Source organism: Battus philenor, unplaced genomic scaffold (genome assembly GCF_028537555.1).
Source record: "Battus philenor isolate CCGP_79_NKW_IND1 unplaced genomic scaffold, ilBatPhil1.0.hap1 SCAF_18, whole genome shotgun sequence".
NCBI lineage: Eukaryota > Metazoa > Arthropoda > Insecta > Lepidoptera > Papilionidae > Battus > Battus philenor.
The window spans coordinates 7588659-7603882 of NW_027181680.1; the positions used below are offsets into that span (position 1 = coordinate 7588659).

General features: G+C 34.2%; 1 protein-coding gene across 1 annotated transcript; it reads right to left on the reverse strand.

Annotated features, from left to right (window-relative positions):
* Positions 1 to 2570: 2570 nt before the first annotated feature.
* Positions 2571 to 12465, reverse strand: msl-3 (male-specific lethal 3). The gene is made up of 14 exons (XM_068763369.1): positions 12100 to 12465; positions 11451 to 11629; positions 10390 to 10514; positions 9954 to 10077; positions 9626 to 9814; positions 8472 to 8597; positions 7549 to 7697; positions 6928 to 6999; positions 6355 to 6505; positions 5674 to 5775; positions 5313 to 5427; positions 4414 to 4501; positions 4219 to 4303; positions 2571 to 3194 (listed from the first exon to the last, which is right to left on the reverse strand). The coding sequence occupies exons 1-14, from the start codon at positions 12199 to 12201 to the stop codon at positions 3122 to 3124; spliced, it is 1680 nt and encodes a 559-aa protein (XP_068619470.1). The 5' UTR covers positions 12202 to 12465; the 3' UTR covers positions 2571 to 3121.
* Positions 12466 to 15224: the final 2759 nt, after the last annotated feature.

Consider the following 15224-nt stretch of genomic DNA (forward strand, 5'->3'; position numbering starts at 1 on the left):
TGTCGTGTATGAAAGTGCACCGCCCGCCAGCCTGCTCGTAAATGCGCATGCGACAGACAATGCCAACTACACAACCGCCACCGTAAATTCACTCAACACGTGTTTCACCCCTCCACGGGGCATCTTCAGGAGTTGTTACACCGATTAGTGCTAAACACCGAGTGAGTGAGTTAGCAGGTCCTTTCTTATTTAAGAATTAAGTGTACATAAACAACATAATTATTAACCAATTATTTTACCAATCGATAACAACAAAGTATTAAATAAACCGATTATATTCCGATTCAAAGTCATGAAGTTTAAGATGAATGTATTTCTTAACCCTTTCAGACCCTGCGTACACAAATGTACACATAAAATATAAAAAAATTTTTGGTATTTATTTCGCTACAAGTGCAATTGAGAACGCTTGTTTTCATATGTCCACATTATTAACTACAAAAATGTATACTATTAACGCCTTCTCTTAGCATTCTTTGTGACTTTTTCGACATGGTTTGATCAGTGGCTGACCGAAGTTGGAGCTAAGTGGGTAAGCTCGTCATTTTTATTTCTAAAAAGTAGGAAATAGTTAAATATACGCACTGCAAAAATATGAGTTGATGTGTTATATTCCTAAGGTTATAAGTAACATATAATTTGAGTTTATTATTCTATTTTTGTATCAAGTATCACAATTTTTATATTTGTACACAAATGTACACATCAGGCGTAAACGATGTTTTTGCGATTGCTGAAGTATTCTAGCTGTATTTGCAAAATCTATTTTGTATATGTTTGTAACTATATTATTATTGTGGTTGTTGTTGATGCTATATAAGATATATGTTATATGTTGAAATAAAATATTTTTTTTACATTTTCATAAAAAAAATCACCGATATATCACCGGACGCTTTGAAAGCCCTATTCGCTGGAACTCTTTCCGCAAAGATGCATTTTACAAAGTTCGACCAATATTTGATGCAGTTAGCAATCGATGTTTAGAGTTACCGCTTGAAAAAGAACTTTGTGTTGATGAGAAGAAATTGGATACGGAGCAGCTATTGTTCTTCATCTCACTAAAAGAATTGGAGAAAGCAAGGGCCACGAACTGTACTTTGACAACTACTTCTCGTCATATCATTTATTACAAATCATGAAACAAAAAGGCATTATGGCTGCATGCACAGCTCGTATAAATAGATTCTCCAACCCATCGCTACTAAGCGATAAAGAAATGAATAAAAAGCCTCGAGGATTTTCTAAAGAAGTAAGTAGTTTTGACGAAGATGTAACTGTGGTCAAGTGGCTGGATAATAAGATTACCCATATTGCTTCTAATTTTGTTGGTATTGGTGAAAAAGACTTAGTCAAAAGGTGGTGTAAGAAAGACAAGAAATTTATTGACGTTGAACGCCCCGAAGTGGTCAGGAAATACAATCACGCAATGGGGGGAGTTGACCTTTTAGATCAACGCATGAGCTACTACAGAACCTTCATAAAATCGAAAAAATTGACTCTTCGCATTATATTTCATGCTTCTGATTTAGCTGTAGTGTGCAGGCAGTGTGTGTATGCAGTAGTGTGTAGTGCAGGCGTACCGAGAGTACCAAACTGACAATGCGTTGCTAGACATACCAAATAATAAACAACTCACGATGCTTCACTTTCGTCGTCACCTGGCTGAAAGTCTGGTGTTGAGGAATAAAATTGGTAAAAGAGGACGACCCAGTGGTAGTAGCTCAATACCGCAAATTATGCCAAGAAGACCAGGAGAGGTTTGCCCTGTAGCGGATATAGCAAGAGACGGTGTTGGGTATTTCCCTGCACATGATGAGGGACTTGGGACACGGTGCAAAATGGTTGGATGCAAGGGAAGAACCAGGATTAAATGTATAAAATGCAAAGTTCACCTTTGCCTTACCAAAGATAAAAACTGTTTCTTAGCATTTCATACGTAAACTAATGAAACATGCTTTTTGAATGGGTCAAAGGACTTATATACCTATGTGCCAATTAGTTGCCTGTCCCAAAGAAGAAATCTCTTTTGCTAATAATTATAAGAATTGTACTTAAGTTTTGTTAATTTTATATAATAATATATATAATTTTATAAATATTATAATAAAACATTCATAAACTAAACTTTTTATAATTCCAATGAAACCTCTTAAACAGTAGTCTGAGCATTACGTAGGACGGATGTGCACATTTGTACACAAAAAGAAAAACTATTTTTTCTTATAAACCTGACAACCAGGATTTTTTTCATAATTTTTTCCTTAGCCTTTTTACTCTACTCTAGCTACAATTTTTTTTTAGTTTCATTGGACGCAAAAAAAAAATTCAGGTCTGAAAGGGTTAAGATTGACATACACATATTTAGTATAGTATATGTGTATATTTGTGTATATTAGGAAATTCAATTATTTGTATTAAAATCTACAATACACGCCTTTAAAGAGTTCCTAAATAAAAATTAGATAAATGTAACAAAATAAAACAATGTATTTCTTCAGACTCTTGTATTTCATTTTTATTAAAGTAACTATGCCAGCTGAGCTTTTGGCTTATTTCAAATTTCGAGTAATTACTTGAGATTTGATTGAAACAATTTCTCGCCGGTACAAAAATATTTAACGTATATAGTCAAATTAAAATAATTAATTAAATTTCATAATGTATAATCGCATATGATTATAAAAGTAAAAAATTCAATTTTAAAAATTTGCTATGTTTTGAAATTAATAAACACATTATATTCATTTGTCTAAAAAGGTCACGTCATAATGAATAACTTCATCTCTGCCTAACTGTAGAGATATGTCAAATAATGAGACAAATAAAAAATAAAAAACATAAAATTATCACTGTTTGACACTTGACTTATAAATAAATATCAAAATTAAGCGTTTAAAGAAATTATTAAAATATTCGTATCCGTCCATAGCATCGCTCGTGCACTGTTTCTTCACTTTGAATGTACACTTGATTGTTCGGCACGTTCGAATTTGCACAATAAGCCATTATGACAGTGCCAACTGAATGCCGATAACAGTGTATGTTTCAAAGTTCGCATTCGTTCCCAACGTCGGTCCGGGAGCTCTCGCTATCCAATGAACCGCCGCCGCAGGTAATGTCAGTGCGACCGCGATACTCCGTCAGCAATGTAATACATCTCGCCGAACCACTCGCTGTGATCGTCTAAATACCTAGATTAAAGATAATATTTATTAGTTGAATGTAACATTTTAATTGAATAAATTAAAACGAGCATATTATTTGTGCGCCAAAATTTAAAATTATATACAAAAAATGTGACAGACACATGATTACCAAAAATAGAAATTAACTTTTAACTCAAGTTCACAAATCCTTCATGGGTCAGAGTGTAGTATATAACAATAAAGTTCCACAAGATATCCTAGTCTTTCCTTTTCTTGATATGAAATTTTAAATTAAAAAGTAAGTATATTATTATAGCATTGAGTTTTTGGTTGACCGAAATGTATGAACTTGGTTTGTTATCTAATTTACATGGTTGGTGTTGTAATGGATACATCCAAAATTGTTAAATTTTGTTTAAAAAGAGCAACTATTGAATTTCTGGCCGAGTTTTCTCAAATGATCAGCATTCCGAGCTGGTGGTAGCTTACTACTTATTTGACGATTCAAAGGTGAATGTTAATGCTTACTTGAATAAAAATATTAAACCGTAAAATAAAAATAATAACAATTAAAATTGTTATTATTTATATTTTTATTACTCCCAATAGATACCGGACTGTTTGTATTTCGTGCGACAGAGATAACGCTTTCGAAGCCGAAATTAGCCGATTGTCTTTCCAAAGGTCGATGTGCAATATTTATCGCATATACATAGGATACTATATATATATAAATATATATATATAAGCACACATATACATTTACATAATCTACTATACATAGACATATTTAGAAGATATAGCAAATCTGAATTTTGCGTAAATGACGATTTTTTGTTATATTGTGAGCGGAAATTGTAGTCACCGCCTGAAGTATGCGATGCGATATTTGAGGACAGATGACTTCACGTTTGTCTACTTTCCCGCCCAATCACACATCTCTGGGATTGAATATTAAAATATGTCATAGATCTGCAATTACCGCGGTAATAGCTGTTTGAACCGTAAAGCATCGGTTGAATGATTTAATAAATATTCGCATCTATATGTAAGAAAAAATAATACTTACTGTACAAATAAATCAATGTGTTTTAAGACTAATTTCAGTTTAAAATCTGGCATCTGCGTCGCGTTTAAAAAGTCTGGTAGTTTCACTGTGAACAAATAGTGACAACTGATAAATTTAAAATAGGCATTTGATTTGTAATATCAGTTTATAAAAACAAATCAAAAAATCTCTTAAAACAAAAATAAGTGTTAATACCAAAAAGTCTCGCAAGATGTATGGCGCCATATATTCTGCTGGGCAGATGCTCGGTGCCTTCTCTGGGAATAATTTGCCATTTAGATACCTGGACATAAAATATATCAAATAATTAATTTATACGCGTACATATCTGGGAATAGTCAATCGTTTTTGTCTGAGGATATATAGAGTTGATGAAAATTCAAAAATATTAATGCAGGGGTTAAAAAAAAACAAAGGTATGAAAACATATTAAACACTTGTAGTAAATATATTTAAAATAGGTGTATTAAACAAAAAACTTGTCAATCCGCTTCGCTTTTTTTGAACTTGACTTACAAAGTTACTCAAGTGGCGTTTACAGATTCCGAAGGTGTAAGGGTGTAGCGAAGCCCAGTGGCTCCCTGGAAAACCTCGGCTCGGGCCGCTACATACTACTCGCCATCGAGTTCTCTTCTTACCGTTCCGACAGACTCCAGGTAGCACGAGAGGGCCGACCTGGACTTGGCCGGTTGCTATTCCCTGGCTAACGTTAATACTTTTCCGGAATGCATTAGCGCTGGGGGGAAGAATCTTGAATGATCGAGGGTTGGCGACACTTGTGGTATACGAGCCGACTTCGATTTCGACGAGGCCGGTTGGTTTTCGAACGGCTGTAAACTGTGTAAGGAGATCCAAGCGCATGTTTCGGTCTCAGAATGGCGCAGCGTTTGAATGTATCGAGTGAGATTGTTTTGTAGGTGGCAGAACCTACAATCACCGAGATTATGTTGAGTGGCAGAGTCAAAGTAAATGGATCGATGGACATTTTAAAACTTATGCGATCGTCGGCAGTTTCAAGGTTACACACTGTTCTTCGTGTAGCATTCTTGGTGATTTATGGAGATGTTTTTTTGTGTACGTGTGTGCTTGCATACCTTATCCAGCAGCTGCGAGAGCGGCGTGCGTGTGTGCGTGCTCGCGGGCGCGTCAGCGGGCGGCGGTGCACTGCGTGTCCAGCCCTCGCTGAGTGACGATCCGCTGCTGCCAACACTGATGACAAGCTCACATATTTAATAATTCACTTTGGTAATGCTGACATCTAAAGAACTAGCCTGTTTAAAAAAACATTAAAAAGTATTCGAAAATAGAACTATTAATAGGAACATTTCATTATTCTGTCCTTTATTTTCAAAAATTGGCGGCAATTCCATAATGAGTTGGTCAACATCGCAATAAAGTTTGTTTAAGACTGAGTGTGACTCAATTATCTAGTATGGTCTGTGTATTGGTTTATACCTGGAGGATAAAGTTTCAAAGGTTCGTTGCTCCCCAGCTGATGTGGAAGGCGCCGGTTCATCATTCTCAGACTGTGACATCACTGATTTATGCGAACGAAGTCTGAAAATATAATATATATCATAAAAAATATATCTCAACAGACTAAAGGAGAAGACGCCAATTTCTTTAAAAACATCTCTCAGAGAATATCTGCGGTCTATATAATTAATATCAAGGGCACTGCTCCATAATAAAATGGACATAGGTTCCGCCATACATTTTCAATAGGACCAGTTGTAAGCCTGCCATGCACCTTAACAAGGTCACTGCCAACTTTGACATTCTAAGCTGTTTATTCGGAATTATTGCGCAGAATGTTAAGGCAATGTTACAATTAAGTACAAGAATTTTTTTTTTAATCTTAGTACAAGATTGTTAACACTAAGCCATCCCGTTCCACTTTAACTTGCCAATCCGCTGGTCAATGCCAGCTACTTTCTTCCAAAGCTCTGTCTGTGGCTTGAGTGACTGTCAGCTTGACAATGAGGCCCAAAAGTCAAAGAGCGTTTTAAAATAATTTATGAATATTAATGACCGAATAGTTGTGCATATTTGCGTTAATTTAGATCCTGAAACATAGAATTAAAGTAACAATGGTTTATTTTCTACCTTTTTATTAAAATAAGTTAAAAAACAAACCTCCTGGCCACATTGCCGCTGCGCGTTGCAGAACGCTCCTCTCTTGATTTTGGGCCGCTGTTGTTAGTGATGTCCTCACTGGGCGAATCGCTTACTACGGATTTGTCATTTAAATCGTTTTTTGTATCTTCGTCGAGGCTATTATCTTGAACTGTAAATAAGTTTAGTATGTATTTACATCTGCTGAATTAAATCTTAACTTAACACAGAGATGTGGTTAGTGAATGTAATACTTAGTAGGTTCCCAATACTTTATGGACTACCATTTACACAAAAATTCCAACGCCTTGCAACTTGCATTGCCTTGGTACCGACAGTCCTAAACCTTATTAACTAGTTCATATTTGATGCATTTAACTTCTTTAATGTTTGTATTAAATAAAGATATTTCATTATGCTCTCGGTAGCATTTATTGTCTTGATGAAGATACAGCACCTAGGGGGCGGTACCCCCCCAGTTGATAACAAATGACTTAAAGGTAAATTGAAAGAAAACGTCCAAATGTTTGTGTAAATATAAATATTACCTTAATTAAATATGCCAAAGTCAATAAATTAAAAAAATGTATTTACCTAAGCTAGACATAGTATAGTCATTTGAATTTGTACCATCTGTAGAATCCATTGTTTTTGACATCGCGTCCTCTGCAACATAAGTGTTAATGTAAAAAATCATTATTTCTTACACGGACACAAGGTTTTGGAGTGCAGAATACAAACCAGTAATTGCAGCAAAGAACGTGAACCCAAAAGGTGGATTTGTTATGGTGCATGCAGGTCACTTCCAAAAGCTTCTGAGAGTATGGGAATGCAGTGGTAGTCCTTCGTTAAAAAATCACATCATATATACAATTTGCCTGTTTTTTGCTAGAGACCCAGAAGGCACTTTGTATGTTAAAGGTGTATTTCGAGATGCATTTGAATTAATTTTAATTATAAATAAACCTACGTTATATTTGCAAAACGCTTTTAAAGAATTAGACGCTTTTAAAGATTTAGACTTGCAAATTGTTTACAAAAAATAGTTCATCTTATTAATTTATGTTTTAATAGCTGATTGAAGCTGCCTCTAAAATTTCTTAGTGAAAATAACATAAGTGAATAGACATCTGAATATCCTTTTAACAACCTAAAGAACTTTTTTTTCCTTTTCTATTTTTATTACGTATTTTCAAATATCGAAACTAAACATACCGTCTCCATTTTCTCCGTCTGTGGGGTCGGGGGGTAAATGTGAGTACTCCGGTATTTTAGGGCTTTTTAAATCTTCTTCAGCAGAAGCAACCATTCCGTCATCTTGTGATTGTTCTTCTTCGTCGTCTGCATCACTTTTACAGTCGAAGCTGTAATATATCGTACATGTTAAAATATAATTCTTAATGTCCTGAAGTGGAGACCATGGAACAGCAAGTGCAGCGTGGTACGTTCACCCACAACTGGGTAACAGTTATTGTCGTAGTAAATCGCTGGATGCAGAGATCTTTCAAGTGGTCCTATTGAATTTGGGTGATGCCACAAGTCACAGCCCTTAACCACTAACCTCCAACTGCTTTAATTAATTCATATACAATGATGTTTAAAATAAACACAAGTCAGCTTTTTATTACATTACAGCACTTGCGAAAGCAATATTGATAACATTAGAAATTAAAGATTATTTTTAGGTTTGATATTGCTTGCCAGAGGATATTTAGTCTTGAAAATACTACCGCACATTGGGAAATTGTTGCGCTGAGTATTGAACATAAGAGTATGGTTCAGTAGTAGATCCCTTTTTATTCTTCTTTTCTGCCGATAAACGCCCAAAGCAAGTTATAGGCCCATTTCAAAGATCACCTCGATGGCCGGTCTTACGCTGCGCGCCGGTCCACCTAGTGAGGGGACTAACCACATTGAGTCTACCGGCTTATGGTTGTAGATCTCATTTCTTATTCTATTTAGCAGCAAATGGTCGAGCATTGCCCCCACCATTGTTCTCTGGGTGACATTGAGCCTTCGTATAAGCATCCCCGTCTTGGATAAATACATCAGAATATGTACTATCATTTGATCATATATACTGACTGACTTGTAAGGCATAAGTTAATTTGAGCTTAAATATAATTTTCGTAACTTACTCTTCATTATACTGGCCGCAGATCTCGTAGTATTGGTGCATTTCCTGTTTATACAACAAATGGCCGCGCAGTATAAAGTCAAAGTATACTCTGAGTCCGTCGGCGACTTCCCTAACCAGATTTAACCTGAAAAGATAAATTCAAGCTTTAATTCGACAATTCCTGTTACTCTATTTTCGTTATATGGGGTGACTGATGGTTGTAAAAGCTTATACACCTATTTATAACTATGTAAAGTGATCATTCTGAAATAAATTAATGTAACTTACATTAATTTATTTTTAATTGAAATGCGGCAGGTCTGAATCTTTTAGCAGTACAAAGTCAATAAATAATTCAATTAATCCAAATTTTGAAAACACTTTTTCTTCCTATATTATCATTGTTATTCATTATTTATAAAACTATTGATTGTTTGATAGATAAACATTCACCCTCTGAAGTTTTTACACCTGTTATTAATCACCATGCATGAGATGCCATCCACACAGAAACATCCTCTTTTTGCATATAATTTAGAAACGTACCATAATGCTACTGAAAGTTCAAAACTTGTGAAGGATTTCTTCGGCTTTGTAAATACCGTGTTACTAGTGTGTATGACAATATATTGTTTATTCTCAAAAACAACCAATTTAACCAGAAATTGTCAATTTATCACATAATACCAATACATAATATCAATATCAAAAGCAAAATGCAAATATTTATAATTAAGACTTGACTTCATCAAGCTAACAAATCTTTCTATGGGTTATGCATATACTTTTAGAATATGATCCCAGAAAATGTCCAGAATGTATCCATTGTGAAATTTAAAAAAAACCTTCAAAGAATGTTTGTGTGCTAAGAGTTACTACACTAAACAACTTCATAGACGATAGTACACCTCAGGAATGATGTGTTCACATCCTGGCGAATTCGATGTATATTAAATTATGTAATTTGAAGTTATTAAAAATATTCATGGACCCCTTGTGGTCTATTCAACTGTTCTTGAAAATCTGTCAAGATCTGAGGCATTTCATTTCAACAGGTAGAAGACTCAACATGATGTCAACAAGAGATGTAATCTATAGTGTGTTGATCAAATTTTTTTTATTGAATTTTAATGTTACTCGAGAGTTCTCAGGAGCCAGGGGTCGTGTCGATACCTGCAGGAGACGTCAAGAATGTCAGGGCGTTGTGGGGGCTCGTGACGTGTTCGGGCCGTGTGCCAGGCGCCGGCGCGTGCGAACCACTTAACAAATGATTCAAGGATCTGAGCTGCACAAGGCGACGCGGGCAGCCGTGACAGACGCCCTCTCTTTACTACCAGGTGGTAGTCAAACGTTAGACGGTCTCTGTGGGCAAGTGTTACTGACGTTAATATGGTTATAATCTACACAAATTTAATCGCGAAGTGTTTCGATAGTCTGGAAAAATGGCATTGTTCTTTGAATATGTATTCATGTATCAAGGAAGATTTTTTTAGTCTATTACCTAAGAGCAGCAGGCAGTGCAATATGTGCACGACCGCTATGCACGCTAGCCTGCGGTGAATGGGGCTGCGAACTGGAGCTCGAGGCCGACCCCGACGACGAATCCGTGTCCCCCGTCTCACCTTCTGAAGTTGTAATAAAGTAGTCTAAAATTGAAACATTAACAACTACACAAAGTAAAAAAACAGTGCAGAAGAGAATATAGTTCGAATTGATAGAATAATAATAGAAATATTAATTTCTTTTATAAAAACAATTTTTTGTATGGACATAAAGCAGTGAGTACTGTTTACGAAAGATAAATGTACAGGAGACATTTCCCCTGTGCCAAATCTAAATACAAAGAATGACTAATGACTATAAAGGGTAGTCTGTTAAAAATTATGTGGAGACACAAACTTAGAGTTATGGGTACATGAAAGACTATGACTTTTTACCATCAGGCTGGGTGCTACTTGATGATCCGTCATCACTGAATCCATGACGTGTCCGTTTAGCATGTCCCGAGTTGGTGGTCGTGTTGCTGCCCTTCTTACGCTCCCTTCTATATAAATATGCTCCCCTAAAAATAATAATTTCTGTTTCATTCAATTTTTCCAATTCAAATGTAATCATCGACTGACATTGTAGATGCCAATATACTTTTACAATATATTAACCTGTGGCGTAGAGGAAATTATATTAAATACATAAATTATGTTTTTATATAACAGATCTATTTCACAAATTAACAAAATCTTTATAACCTAGAACAATGGTTAGCAGAGGGTATTTTACAAACAACTCAAAGCTCTGATGACTTTTAGCTGATCTTATGTTTAGAGCAGAACAGTAAAATCAATATTCAAAAAAATGCATGGTTGTCTTAGACATTACATGAGAACTAGAATTTAAAATAGTCAACAGTACAACAGTACAAATGTCAACTAAAGATGTTATTGTTGTGAAAATGAAATAAATGTCACAAATTTTGAATTAAATAAATGTGTCTTTGATTAATATCAATATTGTAGTTTTAATCACTTTTGAAAATATATATATAATCACTTTTTAATCACGTTTGCTAACTTTTGCTCTTGACCAGAGGATCTCAAATTATTTATTTAACAGCACTTTAAACTGCTGATTCGGGTGGAAATCCTGCAGTTACATTTCTACCATATTTCCAAAAGAAAGTCTCATCAGATTGTACTGATTATGGAATATGCAAATTTCTATGAGTAACAGATGTTGTGGTTCCTTAAATATTATCTGCCTACATTTGTAATTGCAGTTAGGCCAATATTTTACTTTTTCACTGTCAAGAGCAGATAAATTTTTGTGATTTCTTGTTTCAAAATTGTCTACCCCACACATTTTTTATCACACCAACATATGAGTACCATCCCCATCTGGATCACTTTGGGAAACAATGCACTAGACTGTGAGTGTCTGTAAATGGTATATAATATGACATGCAGGCAAAACAAGAATTTAGTTAAAGAGTAAGAAATATTACAGTTGGAGTTGTGACTTCTCAGCTAAATCTCGCTGTAGTTGCCTGTTTTCTTCTGTATCTTTAAGTACAAAGTCCTCACTGACACAACGGTCCCATGAAGAGTTCCACCCTTGGAAGTGAATCAAGTATTCTACAGTGCGGCGACCCCTTTTATCCTTACTTTCTATTACTTCTAAAACCTAAAAGGTGAAATAAGACCATTACAATTATAAAAAAAATTATTCTTGTGTGGCAGATTTACTATCAATTTAGAAATTTTAGCAAGTGAAAAATGTTTCTTATATTAATAACCATTGGAAAATTACTAATACAAATATGAAAACGCAAGTAACTTACAATAACTTCATATGTTTTAATTCATATCCTAAAAATTGATGACAACAATACATACTGTTCTTATTTTAAATAATAATATTGTATTTATAACAAGTATAAAAAGTGAAATAATATGATAGCCTACCTAGTAGTTGTTATAACACGAATTATTTTCTTTTAAATCAAATGTAATAGCTATGTCATGACGTTTCTAACACTAAACTAAAATATTGAAGGTAAAACAATTAATACTTTTAGAGGCAATGAGAGGTTATTCCACAAACAATAATAAGTAAAATAACGCTTTTAAGTGGGTATACGTAGAAATAATTACCTTTGAATCATACAACACTTTCGCCTTAGTAGGATCAGGTTCATAGCAAAGGACGCGCTCTCCTTCGCTGAATTTATAACGTAAGCCTCTCGTTGATACCATTCCTTTTTAATATATAAATTAAGTTTGTTACTAGGACTTTACTGTCGACGTTGATTTCAAAATCGGTGTCATAATATATGAAAATAGTATTTTATTAATAAACACGTTTTTTTTAAACTGTTAAAATTTTAAAGATAAAATTGAATGAAATATAACTTTATACATTTATTGTAACATACTTTTCGATAGGTACTACTTAGTACTATATTATTTAATTATCAACACTAATATAATAATAAAAGTTAAAAATTTTATACGTTTAGATTTTTCGTACGCGCATTTTTTGTATACAAACCAGATGACATTTTGCAAACAAATGCGGAATTTGTCCACAGATAAAGTAAGATGTTTAATCTTAATAATATATATTAAAATAATTTGGTTTAAATATTATATAATCCATTGATATGCTTCTATTAAATATAAAAATAATTAATTAAAGTGTTAACTGTCTGGTTCTTAGTTAAAAGATGAGAGATTTTACTGTCAATGCGTATTAAAATGTATAGTATATTAATGAATAATGTAATTTGTCTCAGTCTTGCATTGCATAAGGCGAGGTAAAAGGAATTTCCAGTTGAATTTTCTGTTCTATGAAATTCTCTTAGCCGTCTGCTATTAGTAGAGTAGCTGTAGTCATGATTATTAATGCGTAGCGTTTATTTACTGTTTCCCATCATTTCTTTTTTACGCAAACAGATTTTGTAGTAATAGCGTAAAGGATTCGTCTATCCGCTGCGCGTCTTATCTATGTCAGCATGGTGCGACATCACGTTTGCTTGGGGCTTCCATGTTTACATTTTCAATGGGGGTTCCAATCCATGGCTTCCTTGGATATACTTCAGTATATGGGCGCAATTTATGACTTGATTGGATACGTATTGCGCATCTTGTCTATTATTCGAATATGTACAGATAGCATTGTCTATAGGAGGTTAGTTTTGAAGGCAAGATCACTTGCACTCGTTCGTCGTTTGGCGAAGACGCGAACTATTGGTCGGTCTTCCAATTGATTAAACGCTACATATTTCAAATCATTAATTTTAGTTTCTGTATCAGAACGTCTGTTGTTAAGTAGACTCTACGTTTAACACCATGTATACATTGAAAGGAGCGAGGAGGAAAACATAGAGAATTTCTCTCTAAGTTGTAGAGATTCTTTGTGTTTTTCTCCTGAGCGGTGACCAATTTAGGAATAGAGAATCTATAGTTATGCGGCTATTTATATACCTACCGCAATAATATTATGAAAAATTTACAGTCGCGAGGCGCATGAGTTAAATTCCTTTGGGTGTAGACGCCCATAAGAGTAGAGGGAGGCCCTGTATCCTAATTGTAATAATAGATTATTGGTACAAGTAAACCGTATGACAGTTTCATACGGAACGCCATTACGGAATGCTTGTATTTGTTAAACCTACATGGCTATGACCTATTTATACCCCTGCCGGAATAATATTTTGGTAATGTCTCACAGTGGCGCGGCGCAAAGTTAATGCCGGTAAAGACGCGCGGCTTAACTAATAGCCGATTACATAGAAAGGTTCAAGTAGCAGCTACAGAACTTGCCCTCAAGCGAAGCGTACAGGTTGATAAAAATGTGAAGTGCGGTTTACTGAATTGCCACATCCCACTGGCTCGTCGATTGACTTCATTTGAGCTAGGTGAAATGGGTCGTCGTTGCTCAATTGAGCATAGATATACAGGCTTAAGACGATAGATTGGTATTGTACTCCGTTAAAGCCTAAGCTCAAGTTAGCCAGGAAATTCGTTGGCATTGACAAGTGTGAAGTTCGTATTCGTATCATTTATTTTTTATTTCTCCTCTTATTCTTTTGTTTATCTATCAAGGTCCTTGAAAGACGTTTTAATGTTTTGTAAAATAGGTATCTAATTTATAACATATTTAGACAAGTTGATGCTTTTGAATTCCATGCTCCTGTTAATATGTAAATTATACGTGATTTTTGGATTCTATTCATAAGTTTTAAAAATTCTTTATTTTTTTTAGTATAAGGCGATCGTGTATCTATTTACAACAATAACTCGTTAGAAGAAGTAGATGCATAGACTAGTTATTTCAGGCGGACCGCCAGTTTCTTTTTGTTATGATATTGTAAAGTCTAATAATTCTTGTCATAGGATTATCCCTTAATCTTAACCGTTAACTTTTTATTTGACAGCGATTTTTAATACAAGAGAATCGTTTAAAAAATTGTGAGTTAAAATAGAATAGTTGTCGTTTTCTCAGAATGATATTTAAACACCTATATTAAAATCATATAAATGCCACCTTATGCAATAATTTCCCACAATTCGAGAACGTTGTTATCGTGGGATATTTTCATACAATATACATGTGTTTACCGGTTAAACCATTATTTTAATTTATTCTTGATTACGCTATCAACACATTTATTTGTGCAGCTAGAATTGTTAAAAGAAAAATTAATGATTAATATGAAAATTAAATATTTCTGTCGTGGTACGGTTTTTAGCACGTTATTAAATTTAATGGACTATAGAAGCGATGCTAAAGCACGATATGTAAACGAAGTAAACTTCGTTCAAGAAGCAAATAGTAAATATATAAGACAATTACTCTCTCGACTATGTATGTATATGCTTCAAATAAATAATATTGCGTTGTTCTGAAAACAGAAAAAACGTTATTTTAAGTTATTATTTAAATTATCGAATCCTAATAAAAGTTTATTTTGTTTTAATGTTAGATGCGCTAAATCGCTGTTAGCATTTTAAAAAAATCGTAAAAGAGCACTTCCTTGGCCTCTAAAATAGGATATTGTATAGCATCTCTTATTTATTTCTAAATATGTAGTACCTTTCCCACGTATATATATACATATGAGTGTTTGTGTATATATCTATGTACAAGTATTTTTGTATCAATGTGCGTAGAGTAATATATGTATTTGTATATACGTACACTCTAAGCTGCCCTTTCTTTCATGTCTCTCATTTCCATCCAAAGGTAGCCTGGTAAAGATCGCAACGAGCGATAA